Here is a 17101-nt window from a genome sequence, read left to right on the forward strand (position 1 = left end):
AGCTACTGATAGCTCGATTAGATCACAATGAATCTCATACTCTATCTGCACCGGTTGTGTCTACTTTGTACTACACTGGTTCTCTGCTCATACCCTCGGCTCTGCACTCTATCAGTTCTCTGCTCATACCCTTGGCTCTGCACTCTGTCTGTCTACTTCACACACATACTGCTCTGCTAAATCACTTAGCACGTCCTTACTCTTCACTCTGCCTCTACACTATGCCCTTTGGATCGCCTCTCATAGGATTTGCACTTTGTAAATTTTTCAATCAAAATGTTTTGCATGAACTCAAAATACTTTATACTCCTTCTGTCGTCACCTTCAGGTGTTTCCTTAATCAATGCACTCACAGATCTCAGTAGATTTCAAATTCAAATCTTCTCGCTCTTTCTCTGCGCACCCTACAACAATTCCACCAACTACTCATCCAAATCTCCCACTGCATCCCCCAAAAAGAGCGACTTTTGGGTCGAGTTCAGTCTTTTAAATGCGAACCAAAAAATCCGCAAGAAATCATGGCTTAACTGTATGATGACTGAGGTTGACTTCACCAATCTTTAGTTTCGCGTTATCACAAACTAACCAATTCACCTTTTGCCATCGCAACTTTGTAACCGATCACTGCTCCTAGATTTACGGTGATCACCTATCTTCCTTCTGCTTCACCGGCCTACCAGTGTACCACTGTGCTCTTCACTACCGGTTTGCAGTATTTCCATCAAGCCTCTTTTCCCATTTGCCAACGACGTTCCCGTTTGCATAGGACCTCAAGTATTCTTGCCTAAGTCAACTTATGTTACTACATCATCATGAGAATAGCCAACTTGAAGATCTGACCTTAACACCGATCTTCTTGAATTACAAACCAGTTGGTTTATTTTGTCTTCCCTTGGACCGATTGAACCTTGATCATCTGTCTCAAATGTCGCTTCCATGTTGTTTGCAATAAATCATGTCCCAAATGCTCAAAGCTCACAGATGATCAAATGCACAAATGAAGAGAATAAGCTTGCAAAAGGTATTTATACTCTTTGGGAATAACAGAAATCAAGGCACAACGACAACACTTCGAGGTTTCAAGATCTCGAAGTCTCAAGCTCACATGACAAAGAGGTCATGATACACTACAAAAACTCAAGGTTCCGAAAATTTAAAAAAAAGAACACAAACACGACTACAAGAACTCGAGATCCCGGGCTTCCAAGATTTCGGGGCTTCAACAGCCAAAACATGGAGAACTCGAGATCCTGTGATTCTAGGGTTCTAAGGCTCTAAAACAAACAAAGAACAAAAAGGCAAGCAAAGAAACAAAGACACTAGGACTTCGAGATCCTGGGATTCCAAGGTTGAAGAACCGAAAGGTTAACGAAAACCCCAGAACTCCAGTACTCGAAATTTTGAACGCTCAAAACAAAAGAAACAAAAACTAAAAACAAACTCAGCAACCCAAGGTTCTGAGGTTAGAAGCACACAAACTCCTAAAATTGGTATCCCCAAGTCCCGAAGGCAAGAACAAAAAGGGAAACGAGAACAAGGACAAGAACAAAGGAAAAGTTGAGAACCCGGGATTCCAAGTTTTTCAACTCGAGAACCAAGGGTTCCGGGATTCCGAAAAACAAACCAACAAAAAGACAAGAAAGAAAAATAATCAAAAACGAGAAAACAAAGGGGGCCCAAATTTTGCGAAGTCAAAATGTAGGTGGGTGAGTATGCATGGCATAACAAGCATATTTTGTGTTATGCGACAAAACTTACTATAACTAGAAGACAACTTTGGTCACACATGAGGTTGCAGAGTTGTCCCATCAAATGGACAGTGGTCTCGTTCCCTTAGTGGTTACTAAGGCTGAGAAAATTCTTGTGTTCATGCAAGTGGTGTGCGAGGGAGAGTTTTCTCAATATTTCTCATCTCACAGCGTCCACTAAGACCCACTATGACTAGAAGGCATGATCGAGTGCTTAATGCACTTGACAACATAGAGGCATGTTTCAAGAGCATCTCTTACAAATTGAGGCAGGTGACAACTTCTCTTGAGGAAGCTAGTGTGGCCAAGGAGAGTCCACCTTGACAAGCAAAGAATACCAAGGGAGAGTTGGCAAAATGCATCAACAAATTTCGAAAACAAATCACCCAACAAACTCGACTCACCACTACCAAACGTGAGTGTCATGTAACTATGGAAGCCACCTTGGTCAAACAAGAGGCTCACTTGGTTGAGCAAGAAAGAAGATTGGAGAAGCAACGAACAAAGTCGGCAAAAAGAGATGAACAGTTGGCAAGACAACGCAAGCAATTGGCTCAAAAGGAGCAACAATATAAAGCCACGATCTAGAAGTCTAAGCAAACAAAGACTCACTTGATGGAAGTGGCCCTCATGGTCAAGGGGTCAAGGGAACAACCATTGATAGTTAAGCGTTACTTGAGGATCCATACATAGCAAAACTTTCGCCAACAATTGTCCACTACAATAGGCACATCCATACCAACATCCTCTACTTCTATAATGGGCATCCTCTGAACATGCTCCTTTGTAGAATTTTGTTATAGATAGCCTCATTTTCGCTTCACTCACTTAGAAGATGACTTGCATTTTACAAGGGCTAGTGTAGTCAACCAAGCATGCCAAATTTGTTAATAAATAAATATTAGTCAATGGAAAGTGGAAAATGTGTTAGTAGTTAATGGATTACTAAGCAAGTAAACTATACTTTGTAATGGTGTTGCTCCTTGATGGATGGTTTATTAGTTGCTAGTTTTTGACAATTGCTAAACTCAACCAAGGACTAGTATATATGTTTGTACTTGATGTTCTATATTTTGCAAGTTACCTTCCCGTTTACTTTGCTATGTAACATAATCTTAACCAAGTAAACAATTTTATATTCATAGGTTTGTTAAATTGCACTTTTGTTAACAACCCTTTCACAAAGGAAAAAAACAATAACAACTTAGCTCATCTTTGAAGACATTAGCCAAACAAAATGCTTTTGTTAGTTTATGTTTCATTGTTTATTATGAGAGAGATTGATCTAGGTTAACTTATTAATTAGTCTAAATCCCCAAATCCACTTTAAAAAAATCAAAAAGAGAAAAACCATGAAATCCAAAAAAAAAAATTACACGTGAAATTGAGAAAAAATTAACCTTTTATAGGCCTACAACCTCTCCTTTGTGCTTGCCACCTTTTGAAACCAAAGGAAATCTAATATAGTTTTAGAACATAAATTTAATCCATATGTTATGTTAACAATATCACCGATTGTTACATGTAGAAAGAAGCTTACCAGCACAAAGTATTACAAATTATAATATTCAATGTTAACATTTAGAACACCATATCTATGTACACATCACATACTAAGTTATTGATTATAAAAAAAGGGTTTAAAGCCTTAATATTAAGGCTATTTTTAAAATTGTTCCTATTTATATTGATATAATTATATTAGTTGTCATTTTTATTTGCAAATCTAATTTTTATAATTAGTTATATATGAATCATTTTTTTTATTTTGTCATTGTTATAGTTTTTATTAATAATAATGTTAAATTAGAAAGAATGCACAAAAAAATCATGCATAAACAAAAAAACACCCCCTATTACATCCCTCAAATTCATTACCAAAAGTGTCAAGTTGAATGCATATATTGCACATAAACCTTGTTATATGTAAAATTCACCACAAAAGAAATCGCTTCAATTCATGAACCATTCATTCAAATCTATATTAATTGTAGAAAAAATGACAATTAATCTAACAAAGCAATTTAAAAATAAATAAATAAACCTTAAGACCCCTGCAAACCCTCTATTAATCATATTATTTTTTATTTTATTTTTGTATTTATTGAATTAAAAGATACAATAAAAAATGAAATAGCAGCCCAAGAGATGACTACAGAGAAGATAAAGAAAATTATTAGACTATCCGCCAATTCACCATGCAAACACATGGACAAGACTGCCCTGCTGAACCAAACAGCTCACTTAACATAGACAGCTAAATACTTAAAACACTTGAACATATAATTGTATTAATCGCATATAATTTCTATTTTTTACAAATTTTTCTTCTATGATAAATACAATAATAGTTCCAAATACATATACAAATCCAAAATACATTATCCGTACAAAACGATCAATAGAATAGAGTACACTCTCGTGTGGCCTTACATCACCAATAATTCATCTTTTCCTCAATATGCGGAATTTGTACAATAAACATACGAAAAACATTTTGAAGAAACATAATATATATTTACTGCAGTACACTTTTCCACTTTATGGCACAAATAAGCCAATCTATAACATTATATAGCTCCTGCTATAATAAATAAGCATCTATACAGAAAAGCATATATTTTACTGATTTATGGTATGAAGATTATTGGTCACTAATTTCAATACGCTATTCCTCCTTTCGTTACCTAAAACACTTCCTTTTATAATGGTAGCCACTCAAAACAGATAAACTAAGAATCGCATGACAATAGAGAAGCAAGAACATAGACAAGTATTCAATAGTTGTACAACATGCCTCATAATATCAATTAATACTAATAATTTCAAAAACACGTTGAAAATAAGCATTACTAGCCCTACCAATTGATGCAGAAAATATCACACAATCTGATGCAGAAAATATCACACAATCTAATCAGATAAATTGTGAAAACTTAATGTCTGTAATTACTAGTCTCTTCACTTCGATTGATATTTTAAATAGATATGCACATATATAAAACCTACCATATTATCAATTGGAATTGAATATTTCCAGGCAACAAAGATTTTATAAAAAATGATTGTAATTGCAACTTTTATATAAAAGCAGCCAAAAAAATTCAAAATGTAGATTGCAAAGTTTCTTGTATCTCAACAAAGCATAAAATTTACTCCAAAAAGAGTTAAAAACTGATGGCAGAGTCTGATGAATCATCACAATAGTGCAACACTTGCTCAAATCCAGCCTGCATGGTTCCTATAATCATGTCAACCATAGCCGTACAGTTGCTCCAGAATCTAGAGAAACCGACTCCTAAGAAATTAAGATAGCCGAGAAGGTAGTGTTGAGGAAATTACAAATCTCAAGATTAATCAGAACGTCTTCAAATTACGGAAAGTTAAATGATTGTTAATTTGATCATTCTGTTCCTTCGGTTTTTAAATTCCAAAGAAATGAATAAATACAATTATCAGCAAGTATCATAAACAAGTTTATCATTTCGAACAGTAAAGGTTCTTATCATTCAGGAAACACATAACATTATTAGTATCATAGAAATCATCATGATCTGTTAACCAAATAATAAATACACCCTAAAATAAAATGCAAAGGGGTAAGGTATGAAGCATACAAGGAAAATAGCAACACAATAATTCAAAAAATGTGTAGACATCTTATGAATAGGTTTCCAATTGTTCAGTAGTTAAGTCAGTACAAAATATCATGCTTGGATTGGGCGTTAACAGCTTCACTCATTCCACTTGATTATAGAACACAAATATCAACAAACATGAGCCAAAGCTCGCCACAATTGTCAAATAACTGACAATAAAGTTCCTGTGCCCAATGGTTGGGTACAGTATCCACAAAACCTGATATAAAATGCCCAGCAACGAACCTTCCACACAGCCTTGAACATTTACATTGGTCATTCCCAAGTCAACTATATTGCAGTGAGTAACAAAGACATCTAACTGACAAACTACAGTGTCATTATAACTACTCTATAGCTTACTCTTTGCATTTCTACTGTACAGTGCTGTATCGGAGATGCTGTTCATAAAAATCAATCAACTGCAATGCATTATAGTTATCAATTAGATTTCCTATTTTAGGAACAGTTTTAAAAGAAATGTCCACCAGTTAAGTGCAATCAAATCTTGATATTTAAGTAGATATTCTAGTATCCCTCATTCAAAGCCTAGACAAGTAGAAATATAAGATTGTATTTTATGTGAATAAGGACAAAATATAAGACCAAATAAGAGTTCACTTACCAAACATGGGTAGTGAATTCTTAAAAATTTGTTGTCAACCACAGCTTCCTGCCCATCCGATCTGTTGAAGCAAGCATAAAACGCCATCAGCAACTTATATATTTCCAAAAGGCTAATAAGCCAACTCTATGTTGTACCATATCTTAAATTATTTTCTAAAACAAATTATTACACCCCGCAAAAGACATACCATATAGATTTTCATTATGTGATGCATGAGTACAGCACCAACACTATCTTTGTTTATCATCACATCATTGAAGAAAACAGTTCACTCACCAGGGTGGCTAGGGCTTAAGAAAATCCCACATTAAAGAAATCTCATTCAGCTCTAAGCTAAAACAAGTAAAGCTAATTAATAACAAGAGGAACTAAGAGAGATCTATCTTACACATATAGCAAATAGCAAAGAAAATACACAAATTGCTGAGAGAGAGAGAGTGGTAGCAGGGGCTTGCCCTACTTACAAGTAGGTGTGTCACAATTGTAAGATAAATCCTCCTAGGCTATGCAAGGATAGCTGGTCTCCTGAAATTGGGTGGTTTCATTGAATTTCATCACAACTCAAATCACACTATGTTCCACAGGGATGCCGCCCCTTGGAATATGCCCGTCCCTGAACTAGAGACATTTCAGGGATGGGTAATAAATGTACCCAGGACTGTCCCCTATTTACAAAACAATATCAGAAACACCAAGGTACACCATATTACCATCCATATTGCCCTTCTTAAATCATTAGCCTTAACCAACCTCCTTATTACCCTCATTATAGCCCAAGGCTCGACTAGCCTCGTCACTGACCTAGTTACAGTGTCTTGCTTAACTATATTGTCCTACATGTCCATCCTAATATTCTATATATGCTAATCGATTTAGTAAACCCACTAAGAGATGCTTTCCCTTTTTAGAGGTAGACATACAGACCTTTTCTTAGTGTGTATAATTATAGTTTGCCGATTTGGGAATGGATCCTTGAACACAACAATGCATTCTTCATTATAAGGAATATTGACCTTAAATTATTAAGACAGCTCTTTACACTCCGAACATCTTGTGATAAGTCTTTCTAGTGGGGACAACAGTAGGATAATACTAGGACTGTAATAGCTTAATCATGGATATTAAGAATGTTACCCTAAGCCTGCAAATAGAGGTAAACACGTGCAACTGTTAAACTAATTTTATAACATATTCACCTTCAACAAGAAAACCAGAGAACTAAGTAGTATGTGCTAATGTTGTATTATTGTTGCATCTCCGTATTCATCGAATTTGGTTATTTTTCTTTTAACTCTCATCTTTCCTTAAGATCTTTTTAGAAAACCATATAACTACAGTTTTTATAAGTAGGAGTTATATTACGTACAAACAAAACATTCATTCATGTGTTCTTAGTGATGTTGACCTCATATACATTAGCAGGTATCAATATTATGTCTTCTTTCTTTCCATACCCTACTAAGAATTGTCCCTACTTGGATAAAAATGTCTTAAATTTTTTTTGGAATGTTTTTCAGCTCATATTTTGCACCATCTTGTCTAGTATAGAGAAATAAAATATGAATATCTAGGTATGTGCACCAATATATGGTAGCATGTGCATTCAAAGCTGGCTGACCTCACTTATGTTTCTCCAGGGATCACTTAAAATAATTATTATTTTTGGTAGCACAAATAAATCAATTTATTTACACTCTAGAAATGTTCACATCCCCACCCAGTTTCTGAGGATGGGGTGAAAAGGTTCCCCCAGGTGCCACCGCAAAGAAAACCCCAAGATGGCCTTGCAGAGCAGGGAATGTGCAGACGCTCCTTGACAGTCCCAGGGTGGCAGGGAGTCCCTTCACCAAACAATTGGTAAGTTCTAAAAATCAGAAATGAAATAAAGCTAAACAACCTGAAATGTTTATAGAGTACAGCTAGCCTAAATTTAACTATCTTAGGTCCAAACACAAATTTATATCTCGTCAGCAAGTGCCATATGCAGACGCTCCTTGACAGTCCCAGGGTGGCAGGGAGTCCCTTCACCAAACAATTGGTAAGTTCTAAAAATCAGAAATGAAATAAAGCTAAACAACCTGAAATGTTTATAGAGTACAGCTAGCCTAAATTTAACTATCTTAGGTCCAAACACAAATTTATATCTCGTCAGCAAGTGCCATAATTGTCAAAAGTTCTTTCATACAGATTTTTTAGTGGTTGCTAGTGATACAAAGATTCAGAAACAAATGGAAAAAAGAATATTAAAAAGATTATTGAGAAATCTCTTGAAAAAGATGTACAGTATTGTAAATGCAAATGCTTTGTCCTCTTGAATCTCCTATCAAAGTCTACTGAAGGAACGAAACAAGATGTAGGGTTTCCTTCCACGTCCCAAAGCTCTGGCACTAAGAAACAACTCATCAATCTTGATGAGTAAAATATTCCTACCCTTCTGACTTCAGCTCAAGAAACTCTTCCAGGCTTTGGGTAATGCAATTTTTCAACAATCTCGAATTAGTGTTGCTATTGGATTTCATTTTTATAGGTCTTCAAGAAATTATGTGAGACCTATGCAAGACTGCAACCCCAGGGAACTCATTCGTCCTCTTCCGCAAGAGCTATGTCCATCCCTCACTCTTTTGGTTCTAATATTGTCACTATAGCTAGGAGCTGAAGCAACCCTCATCTCATTTCTTTAATCAAATTTTAATTCAATTGCTGCTCCTAATCTAATCGCTGGAGTTATTACCAATTATGTTTCCTTTGCCACCCATCAGCACCAATGTACTTAGAATGTAAATCTCCAGCATACTAGTACCCTCTAGAGAACCAGCTCGTTGCTATTTCTATCAAAACCAATGCCGCTATGCTTAATCGAACCCAGGCTATTGAAGACCAACACAATGAAGCCCTCTTTGAACTCCAACAAAGCATTGTCATACTAGTATATTGTGTGGGCTACTTGACTCTCGACCCACCCACCTCAGAAATAAGAATATTCTAGATAGACTTGGTGCAGTTGCATGGAAAAATTCAGCAAATTTCTACCCAAAAAATGGCCTTCACTAGCACCTCTGGTGATCTGGTTACTCCTCCACACCACTTGCTCAACGAGCCAATTACATTTTCAAGCTGCTCCTATGGCTTCTACTTTGGGCAGGAGGAATGGCCAAAGGAACAATGTCACAAGCAAGCCAATGCCAGGTAATAAGAATATTCCACTTAAGTTTGCATGGTCTTCCTAGTTCTTACTATTCTTTATTTCTTGTTATGCATCATTATGTAACTCAGTTCTGAAATGGTTGGTCCAAAGCTATACTGCCATCAAATATGGAATGCTCTTAAAAAACTGTGCAGTCTATCTCCGTTGTGTGCTGGTAGTGAGTTGTGAATACCCACTTTTGAACCTTGACTTGAATGAAATTTCTGCCCTCTAACCTTTCCAAAAGGATCATTGTTTTATCCAAAAAGTTAGTGCAAATGCTTGTGCTCCCTACTTAAAAGCATCCAAGTAAATCAATCCCCCCTAAGTTGGTCAAAGATGAGAAGCCTAATTTGACCAATGGCTACAAAGGATTTGCTAGAAAGAAGTCCATGATGGGAACTGCACACTAACAAAAAATGCCATTTCAGAGCATCACACACAGTCAACACATTCTAATAAGAATCACAACACGAAATATAGGAAAAAAGTAACCTGTTCATCACATGAAAAATATAGTACATAGAAATTTACTACAATAATATATTGGTAAACTAATGACATGATACTTCAAGGGATTCAATAAAAATAGCATTCTCAAAGAAATGGATATACCATCTTGTGTAGACCAGCTAGTTGAAACCTACTAACAAAATTAAAAGAATAGCCTTAATCCAGCTCTCATGCATCCACTCCACTACTTTTTATTCATTTATTACCAATTTCTTACAATGTTTGTTTTGGATAATTTACAAAGGTACATACAACAGATTGTTGTTCATTTATTACTAATCTTCTTACAATGTTTTTTTTCTGGATAATTTATAAATAGTGTCCATAGGGACCCTCACCTTTCGAAACAATGAAAAATACATGATCTAACACAACGGGCACATAGGCCACCAAACACACAATAATTGAAGCCAAAAAAGGCTCAACCATCAAGAAAATGAACCACCATCACAATGAAAGGAACAACCAAAGAAACAGGTGGCCAACAGAAAAGCAAACTACCACCACCACAAAGAAACTAAGCCAGTGGTTAGACACCACAGTCACCAATACCACTATAGCCAAGAGAGGAGGCTGCTTGGGGAACTATTGCTATCAAAACACTTTTCCTTTCTAATGTCAACTTGCCATAGTCAGCAAGTTGTGGGAAATTCATGCCATGGGTGACTTGCATTGAACTAAGCGGTGCAAAATTTTATCTTCTAGCAAGAGGGTGAACACACTTGTAACCTCAAGCCTACCCTTTGTATAGGTAACGAGAAGGTGCTTAGGATAGTATTAACCCATACACAACAACAATAAATTCAGCAATTAATAATATATGGCAAACAGTTCCTCTTTGAGCACATTAGTGTCCCCCATTGTAGCAAGCTCCTACAAGCCAACACAAGCTAAGGAAGAGAGCACTACTGCCAAAACAAAAAGAGGCTTCTAAGGAGCAAAAAATTCCTAACTAAATTCCTCACCATCAAAAACCTATGTCTCTAAGTATAGTAAAAACTCCATCTAAATAGAGGATTTCCACACACCATACATGAATCCCAAGGGTGATCAAGCCCCAAGTACACTTGACCAAATTAAGAGATCTAGGAGCCAAACGATCAAAGACTACTTTCAAACACTGATTAGAAGCAGTCCCATAAAGAAAGGGGTACAAGTGTTTTGGAACCTCCTTCCTAGCCATTACAATTGGGTCTCAAAAGAAACCACTACAAAAGACCAAAAGATCCACAAACAACCATGATAGAAAATGGAAGGCTAACCAAAAGAGCATAGAACACAAACATCACTCACAAACACGTAGACAAAAGGGAGGTAGGAACAAGCTATATAGAAAATTCCTACACACCACATCAACTATCGTCAAATCCATGGTCGTGTAACACTTGCCATGCGGGGAAAACCTCCACATCATTGAAGTCATATATTGATTAGGCATGGAAAACAAGCCAACGATGAATGACAAAAGCAAGGGGGCAACACTTAACAAGATTATAAGACTAGGGGTCCCACAAACAACCCAAATAGTTGACAAAAAAAGGAAAGATCACAGACCAAGATTTGAGTTGAGAAGAGCTCCAAACCCATCATAAGTATCCATATAGGCCACCACAAGACGAGAAAAGAGAGAGATCAACACTTACATTATCTAGCAAATTTATTACCTTGTTATGCTTACAATAGCGATGGGTGAATAAAACATTGTTAGAAATTTTACAAGGAACTAAAGCTCCCTCCAAATATGTTTTTGCCTTGCAATTCAAATAATCCATTTTTATAGCCCTTGAATGACAAATAAAGAATCTCATTCCACTAGCAATTTTTTACAGCCCAACTCTTTTGCTTGATGAAGACCTACCATGGATGATAATTACACCTCATTGTTGGTGTGTACACCCAAAAAAATGAACCACATTTAACGTACCTATGATGGTTGTCCCACAAAATTACTCCTACATCTACTACTCTTTGATTCCCCTTAGAAGCACCATCAATGTTTAGCTTTACGAACCCATTAAGAGGACTCTTATTATAATGTTATCCTCATTTGGCTTCAAATAATCTGAGAAGTCAAATTTCGTGTCTACCTATGATAAGATGAGACTCAAAAACTTGTTATGCTTCTTTCATATGTACAAGGAAATGTTGATAGCGGATATGTACCTGAAATAGGAAACATAGCAACAATATGAGTAGTATTAGTAGTAGGAAAAGCAAGATGCTATGGTGCCTAAATGATTGAGATGAATGAGAAGTGTTGCTCCCACCAAATTGCTTCAATTCATGCTTTGCTTTAGGGATAAGGCTACAATTGTTTGGCATTATTTTCTTCTTGTGTGTAGTTTGCTTCGCATTTAGCGTATCTCTTCTTTACCTACATCTCCCATTTTAAATCATTGTTCTTGTATTTCACTAAATTTAATTGTCACCTAGATGTTTTTGTCCAAGCTTTTGCAAGTTTCTTGTTTGCCTTCATTTTCTTACTAATGGCATTATTCAATTAAATTGAGATGGAGGGGAAATTCTTTTCCCACAAAATTGCTTCAACTCATTATTTAGACTTAGGTACTTGGCTACAATTGTTTAACATTATCATATTGCTTTTCTATATTGCTTCCCATTCAACTTCTTTCTCTTTCAGCTACATTTTCAATTGTGTCCTTTTTCTCGTATTTCACTAAATCAAATTGCAGCTTAAAAAAATTTCTCAGAGCTTTTGCAAGCTTCTTATTTGCTTTATTGGTTTTATTCTCACATTATTCACTTAAATTGATGTCGATGTGACGCTTTTTCAATCAAGTACCACATGTTTCAAAATATGATTCTTCATAGTGTAAGTTTAACACCATTGTTTGCTAGTGGATTGTTAAAGTTAAATCTATCACACTCTTCCTATAGCTCTATTTCATATCCATCAGTCCCTAGTGTCATTGGACAACTATACTAGCATCCCATCTCATATACATGATCAAGGGATTTGGTTCTGTTGACATTAAGATTTTGAGCAAGTGCCTACTTGTGATTGCCACTAATCATATTTAGAGACTTTTGACTTAATTGAGTGTCCTATGATCAAAAGTATTTTCCTATGCCTGTAATTTATTCATTAGTCTGTTAATAATGTACTTCATATCCACAAGAGATCTAATGAAAACATCCCATTGAAGCCTATGTGACTTCCCACTAGGATGCAAAAGTATTTTCCTATGCCTCTAATTTATTCATTAGTCTGTTAATAATGTACTTCATATCCACAAGAGATCTAATGAAAACATCCCATTGAAGCCTATGTGACTTCCCACTAGGATGCAAACGACATGAATTCCTAATGGCTTGCCAATGACATTCAAATACTCTTATGTTTGAAATATTTTTTCTATTGTGTATATATTTTGTTTATTGTAATTATTTTGTGTTTTGTTATGTTTGAGAACTTTTACCCTTTTCTCAATTATTGTATTAGCATAGTAACTTAAGGTTTTGTCTAATGATGCTTGTGTATAACAATGTGGAACGCACCCTTGAATAGAGGATCTAATAGCCCTTCCAATCTGCATATTTCACATCCATTTATAACCGCAGTCTTTTTGATAGAAACTTCTAGCACTTCACCAACAAATTAGGGAAGACTAACTAGATAAACTCAAATTCTTCTTCAATTATTACATCAATTTTCTCTTCTCTTTCCAAATGAAATTCTTAAGTATTGGTAGCCTTTTCCAATTCAATTCAACTTTGAAATTAATGAAAATCTTGAATTTTATAGGTTTTCGTTTTCTCATTGAGTTGCCATGTTAGGTATATTTTCCTATACTTTCCTTCCCTTTCGAAGCATAGCTTAATATCATCATCAATTAAATTCATTTTGATGTCTTCCTTCTCTTTATGATCAAATAATCATGCTCACTTTGCTTTTTTGTTAAGATTGCCGCTTCAAGTTTGTTTTGTGAGCTTCTCAAGAACGTAATACAAAGAAGTTTTGTCATCCACAAATTGTTAGATCCATTTGTTTTCCCTTTCTCTCAGGTTTGCTTCAGCTTATGTTGGATTGATTCACAATTATTTTAATTATCTATTTTCCTTTTATTCCTTGTTAAGTTGAGAGCAATCTAGATCAAACCAAGTCCAAGCAAAAATACTACTTTATTGAAAAATAAAATTATAGAATATGTAAAGGAAAACCAAATACACGGTTAACCAATACACATTTTTATGCATGGAAGAGTTTAATAATAATGTGCTACTTCTGTTCAATGCAATAATAAATAGGTTACAATGATCGTTATAGATAGCAAGGCTAGGAACAAGAACTCCCATGACATCCACACATTACAATATTAACAATAATGTCCTACTTCTATTCAATGCAAAAATGAATAGCCTACAATGGGTATTACATATAGTAACAAGGCAAGGAACAAGAACTACCATGACCAAAAAGGATGAACAAATTCGAATGCCTTGCCTAGAATATTCTCTAATAATTGATCTAACTCTAAAGAATTAATTCGATAGTTGTTCAATGTAGTTACATGATGTTACAAGTATTTGCAAAACATTTCACATACCATAATTAATGTTACTTGGCCTTCCAACTAGCAATGATCTAGATCTTAATGATTAACACTCCAATTCTATAATCTGTGAATTGAACATTTCGCATCTACCACGTGTCAAGTTGTTGGTTGTGCTGAAGACTTTGAGAGCACACTTATTTGTTTACTACAAAAAATATTTGGTGCGATGCACCACGTAGTGTGTGGGAAGTTCTTTACACTCCTTAAAGGAATCAATGTATTGCTACAAGACATCGTCATGGCCTTCCTACCATGACAATGTTTGTGCAATCCTCCGCATTGTCAATGCATGCTCACTTTCTTATGCATTTATCTTTCGACAAAAGGTAAGCAGCATAGACTTCTATGTGTGAAAAGATCTTACAACGTTGTTTAGCAAACGCAAAGACCACCTCGATCATCAATGAAGACTCCAAAGGTTGAAATCACTATTTGTAATATAGACACCATCTTTCTCATATACATATAGCCTTCCATGTAGAATGTCAAAAACATCCAAGAATGTGGCATCACAATTCACTAGGTCCTACTTGATTACATACCAAAATGCATTGACTACTTTCTTGAATATCTTTAATTTCTTATTACCATCATTAATCATATGGCTTTAGTGCCCTTTAGTGGAAAACCCCAAGAGCTTGATTGTCTTGTGAAACAAGGTACTTTTAGCTTTAGTTACCAATGATGGCATAGAGTTGTTTGTTGACCAAACACTTTGTAACAAACACTTACTTTGTCTCAAGCATATTACCTGTAGATCAATATCCTCGATTTGTGTGAGACCTAATGTGGTTTGTGCGATAAAAGATTGTTGTGTTTGATATTCAAAGTCACCATGGGATCTAGTGCAATGGCAATGATACAGTTTATCACCTTGTTATTGTCAAGATAAATGTTGTACAACTTGCATAACTGACAATTAATGTCGATAGTTAAGTGTGGAACGTTACACTTGGTTAGATCAATTTTCTCCTAGATAAATGTTGCATGTGACATTAGAAAATGTATTTAATTAGACGGACACATAAGCACAACAAAAAAAGATAAAAGAAAACCACCTCAAGAAAAAATACGTCACAAAGTGGACATCATTCTCCAATAGGACAAACAAGCTTTGGAATTTGAAGTCACTTTGTGAAAGTGAAGGATCAAAAAGGCACATGATGGGTCATACTTGAGTGCCCTTGCAATATGTTTACCAATTGTTTAGAGTTTCTAGTTTTTTATATTATTTGTGGTTTCCTGTATCTCCTAGCTCTTTAAATAAGAAGCTTCGAGTAGTGATATTGTTTGAGTTGCTTATGGAGTAAGGAAGTTTTGTTACAACGTTGTGGGAAGTTTGCTACAATCAAAGCATAGAATAGAGAAATCTAAATAAACTCTCATTGTAATGTGGGATTGATTTGACATTGGAAATTTTGCTAAAAGGGTCTTATCCTTGGGTATGTTTGGTCTTATGTAAACTCTGTCATTGTCCTTATTTCTGGTGTTGCTAATCTAAAGACATATTTAACATTTGTGATGATTAGAAGTCTAATGTAAATTTGATATATAACAAGCAAACTCCTCAATACGATTATTCATCCATTTTTCTCAATAGTTGCTTCTTATCATTGTCTTTCCTTAGTGTTAATGATAATGTGACCTTGGAACTTTGATCAACTAGTTTGAAACTTTGTAGTGGTTTTTGTGCAAAGAAATTTTAGTTTAACACAAGGGTATTGAAGTTGTTTCCTATCAAGACATGTTTTTGTGCAAGGATGATTTCTACTTGTTTTTGGCCTTAGCTTCAATGTTGGATGCAATATGGAATGCTTTCCCTAAGGTGTTTGAGCAATTTGTGCTCATCTAAGGTCTCCTAATCAAGGTCCACAAAGTAGTCATGGAAATCGTTGGTGTATTCTTCAACTAATAGCTCTTTATGCTATCACAATCACCAAAACTTCAAGTAATTTTCCTTATAGAATAGAAGGGAATTATACTCTTGCAAAGCATTGACAAAGGCATTACAATTTTCAATCAATCGAACATTAAAAAAAATATAACTCCAACACTACGAAAGAAATCTTCTCTATGTCATTTCAGTTGTTGATAAATAAGTTAGCCTTGAGTTGCTAAATCTAGACATCTAATGTTATAGAATCTTTTTTACCTTTAAACATTGGGATATTCATACTAACTTGCACTTTGAAAGCACTAAGGTGTTGAGCAAAAATACAATGTTCAATACATTGTGACATTGATACAAGATGAAACATAAGTCCAAAAATTAGCTAGAGTTCTTGGCATTGGCATCTAAGAGCTACTCAAATCATCTTTTAACCATCTCAAAATCTTCAATGTGTTCATCAACCATCTAACTAACTCTTGCTACAATGTTCATCCAAATACTTAGAAAATGAATGTAATGCATCTCATTGTTATTATTTAGGGTTGACCATTGATTGATGTAAGATTTGATGCTTTTGGTTGATGATTGTGTTGCCCAAACTCACATATCATATGGTGATGATGATTCGCTCCTTCCACTAGTGTGACATGATAACATGAGGTGCTAGCCTAAAATACGTCTCTTCATCCAAGATGGCAAGATCCAAGATTGGACAAGTGCAAAATCTACTTGTTGTCAATCTTTGAATATTAATATCCTTTTTGAGCAATTTATCCTTGCACAGACCTATAGATGCAATTTTTAAGTTAAGCACAAATACAAACTCCAGTACAATGGAATTTGCACTTGAAATCGAGTGGGATCCTAACTTGAATAGGCCTTTGGGGTTTTCGTCCCAAAACACAATTTCAACCTTTTCAAG

General features: G+C 35.2%; 1 protein-coding gene across 1 annotated transcript in view; it reads right to left on the reverse strand.

Moving 5' to 3' along the window:
- Window positions 1-5387: 5387 nt before the first annotated feature.
- The window catches only part of LOC131036103 (chromo domain-containing protein LHP1), a 48014-nt gene continuing 36300 nt past the window's right edge, over window positions 5388-17101 (reverse strand). The window contains exons 5-6 of the mRNA XM_057967917.2: window positions 6012-6072; window positions 5388-5808 (exon numbers count right to left, since the gene is read on the reverse strand). Of these exons, the coding sequence (XP_057823900.2) occupies window positions 5761-5808; window positions 6012-6072 (109 nt within the window). The 3' untranslated portion in view covers window positions 5388-5760. The remainder of the gene's footprint in view (window positions 5809-6011; window positions 6073-17101) is intronic.

Source organism: Cryptomeria japonica, chromosome 4 (genome assembly GCF_030272615.1).
Source record: "Cryptomeria japonica chromosome 4, Sugi_1.0, whole genome shotgun sequence".
In the NCBI taxonomy this organism is placed as follows: domain Eukaryota; kingdom Viridiplantae; phylum Streptophyta; class Pinopsida; order Cupressales; family Cupressaceae; genus Cryptomeria; species Cryptomeria japonica.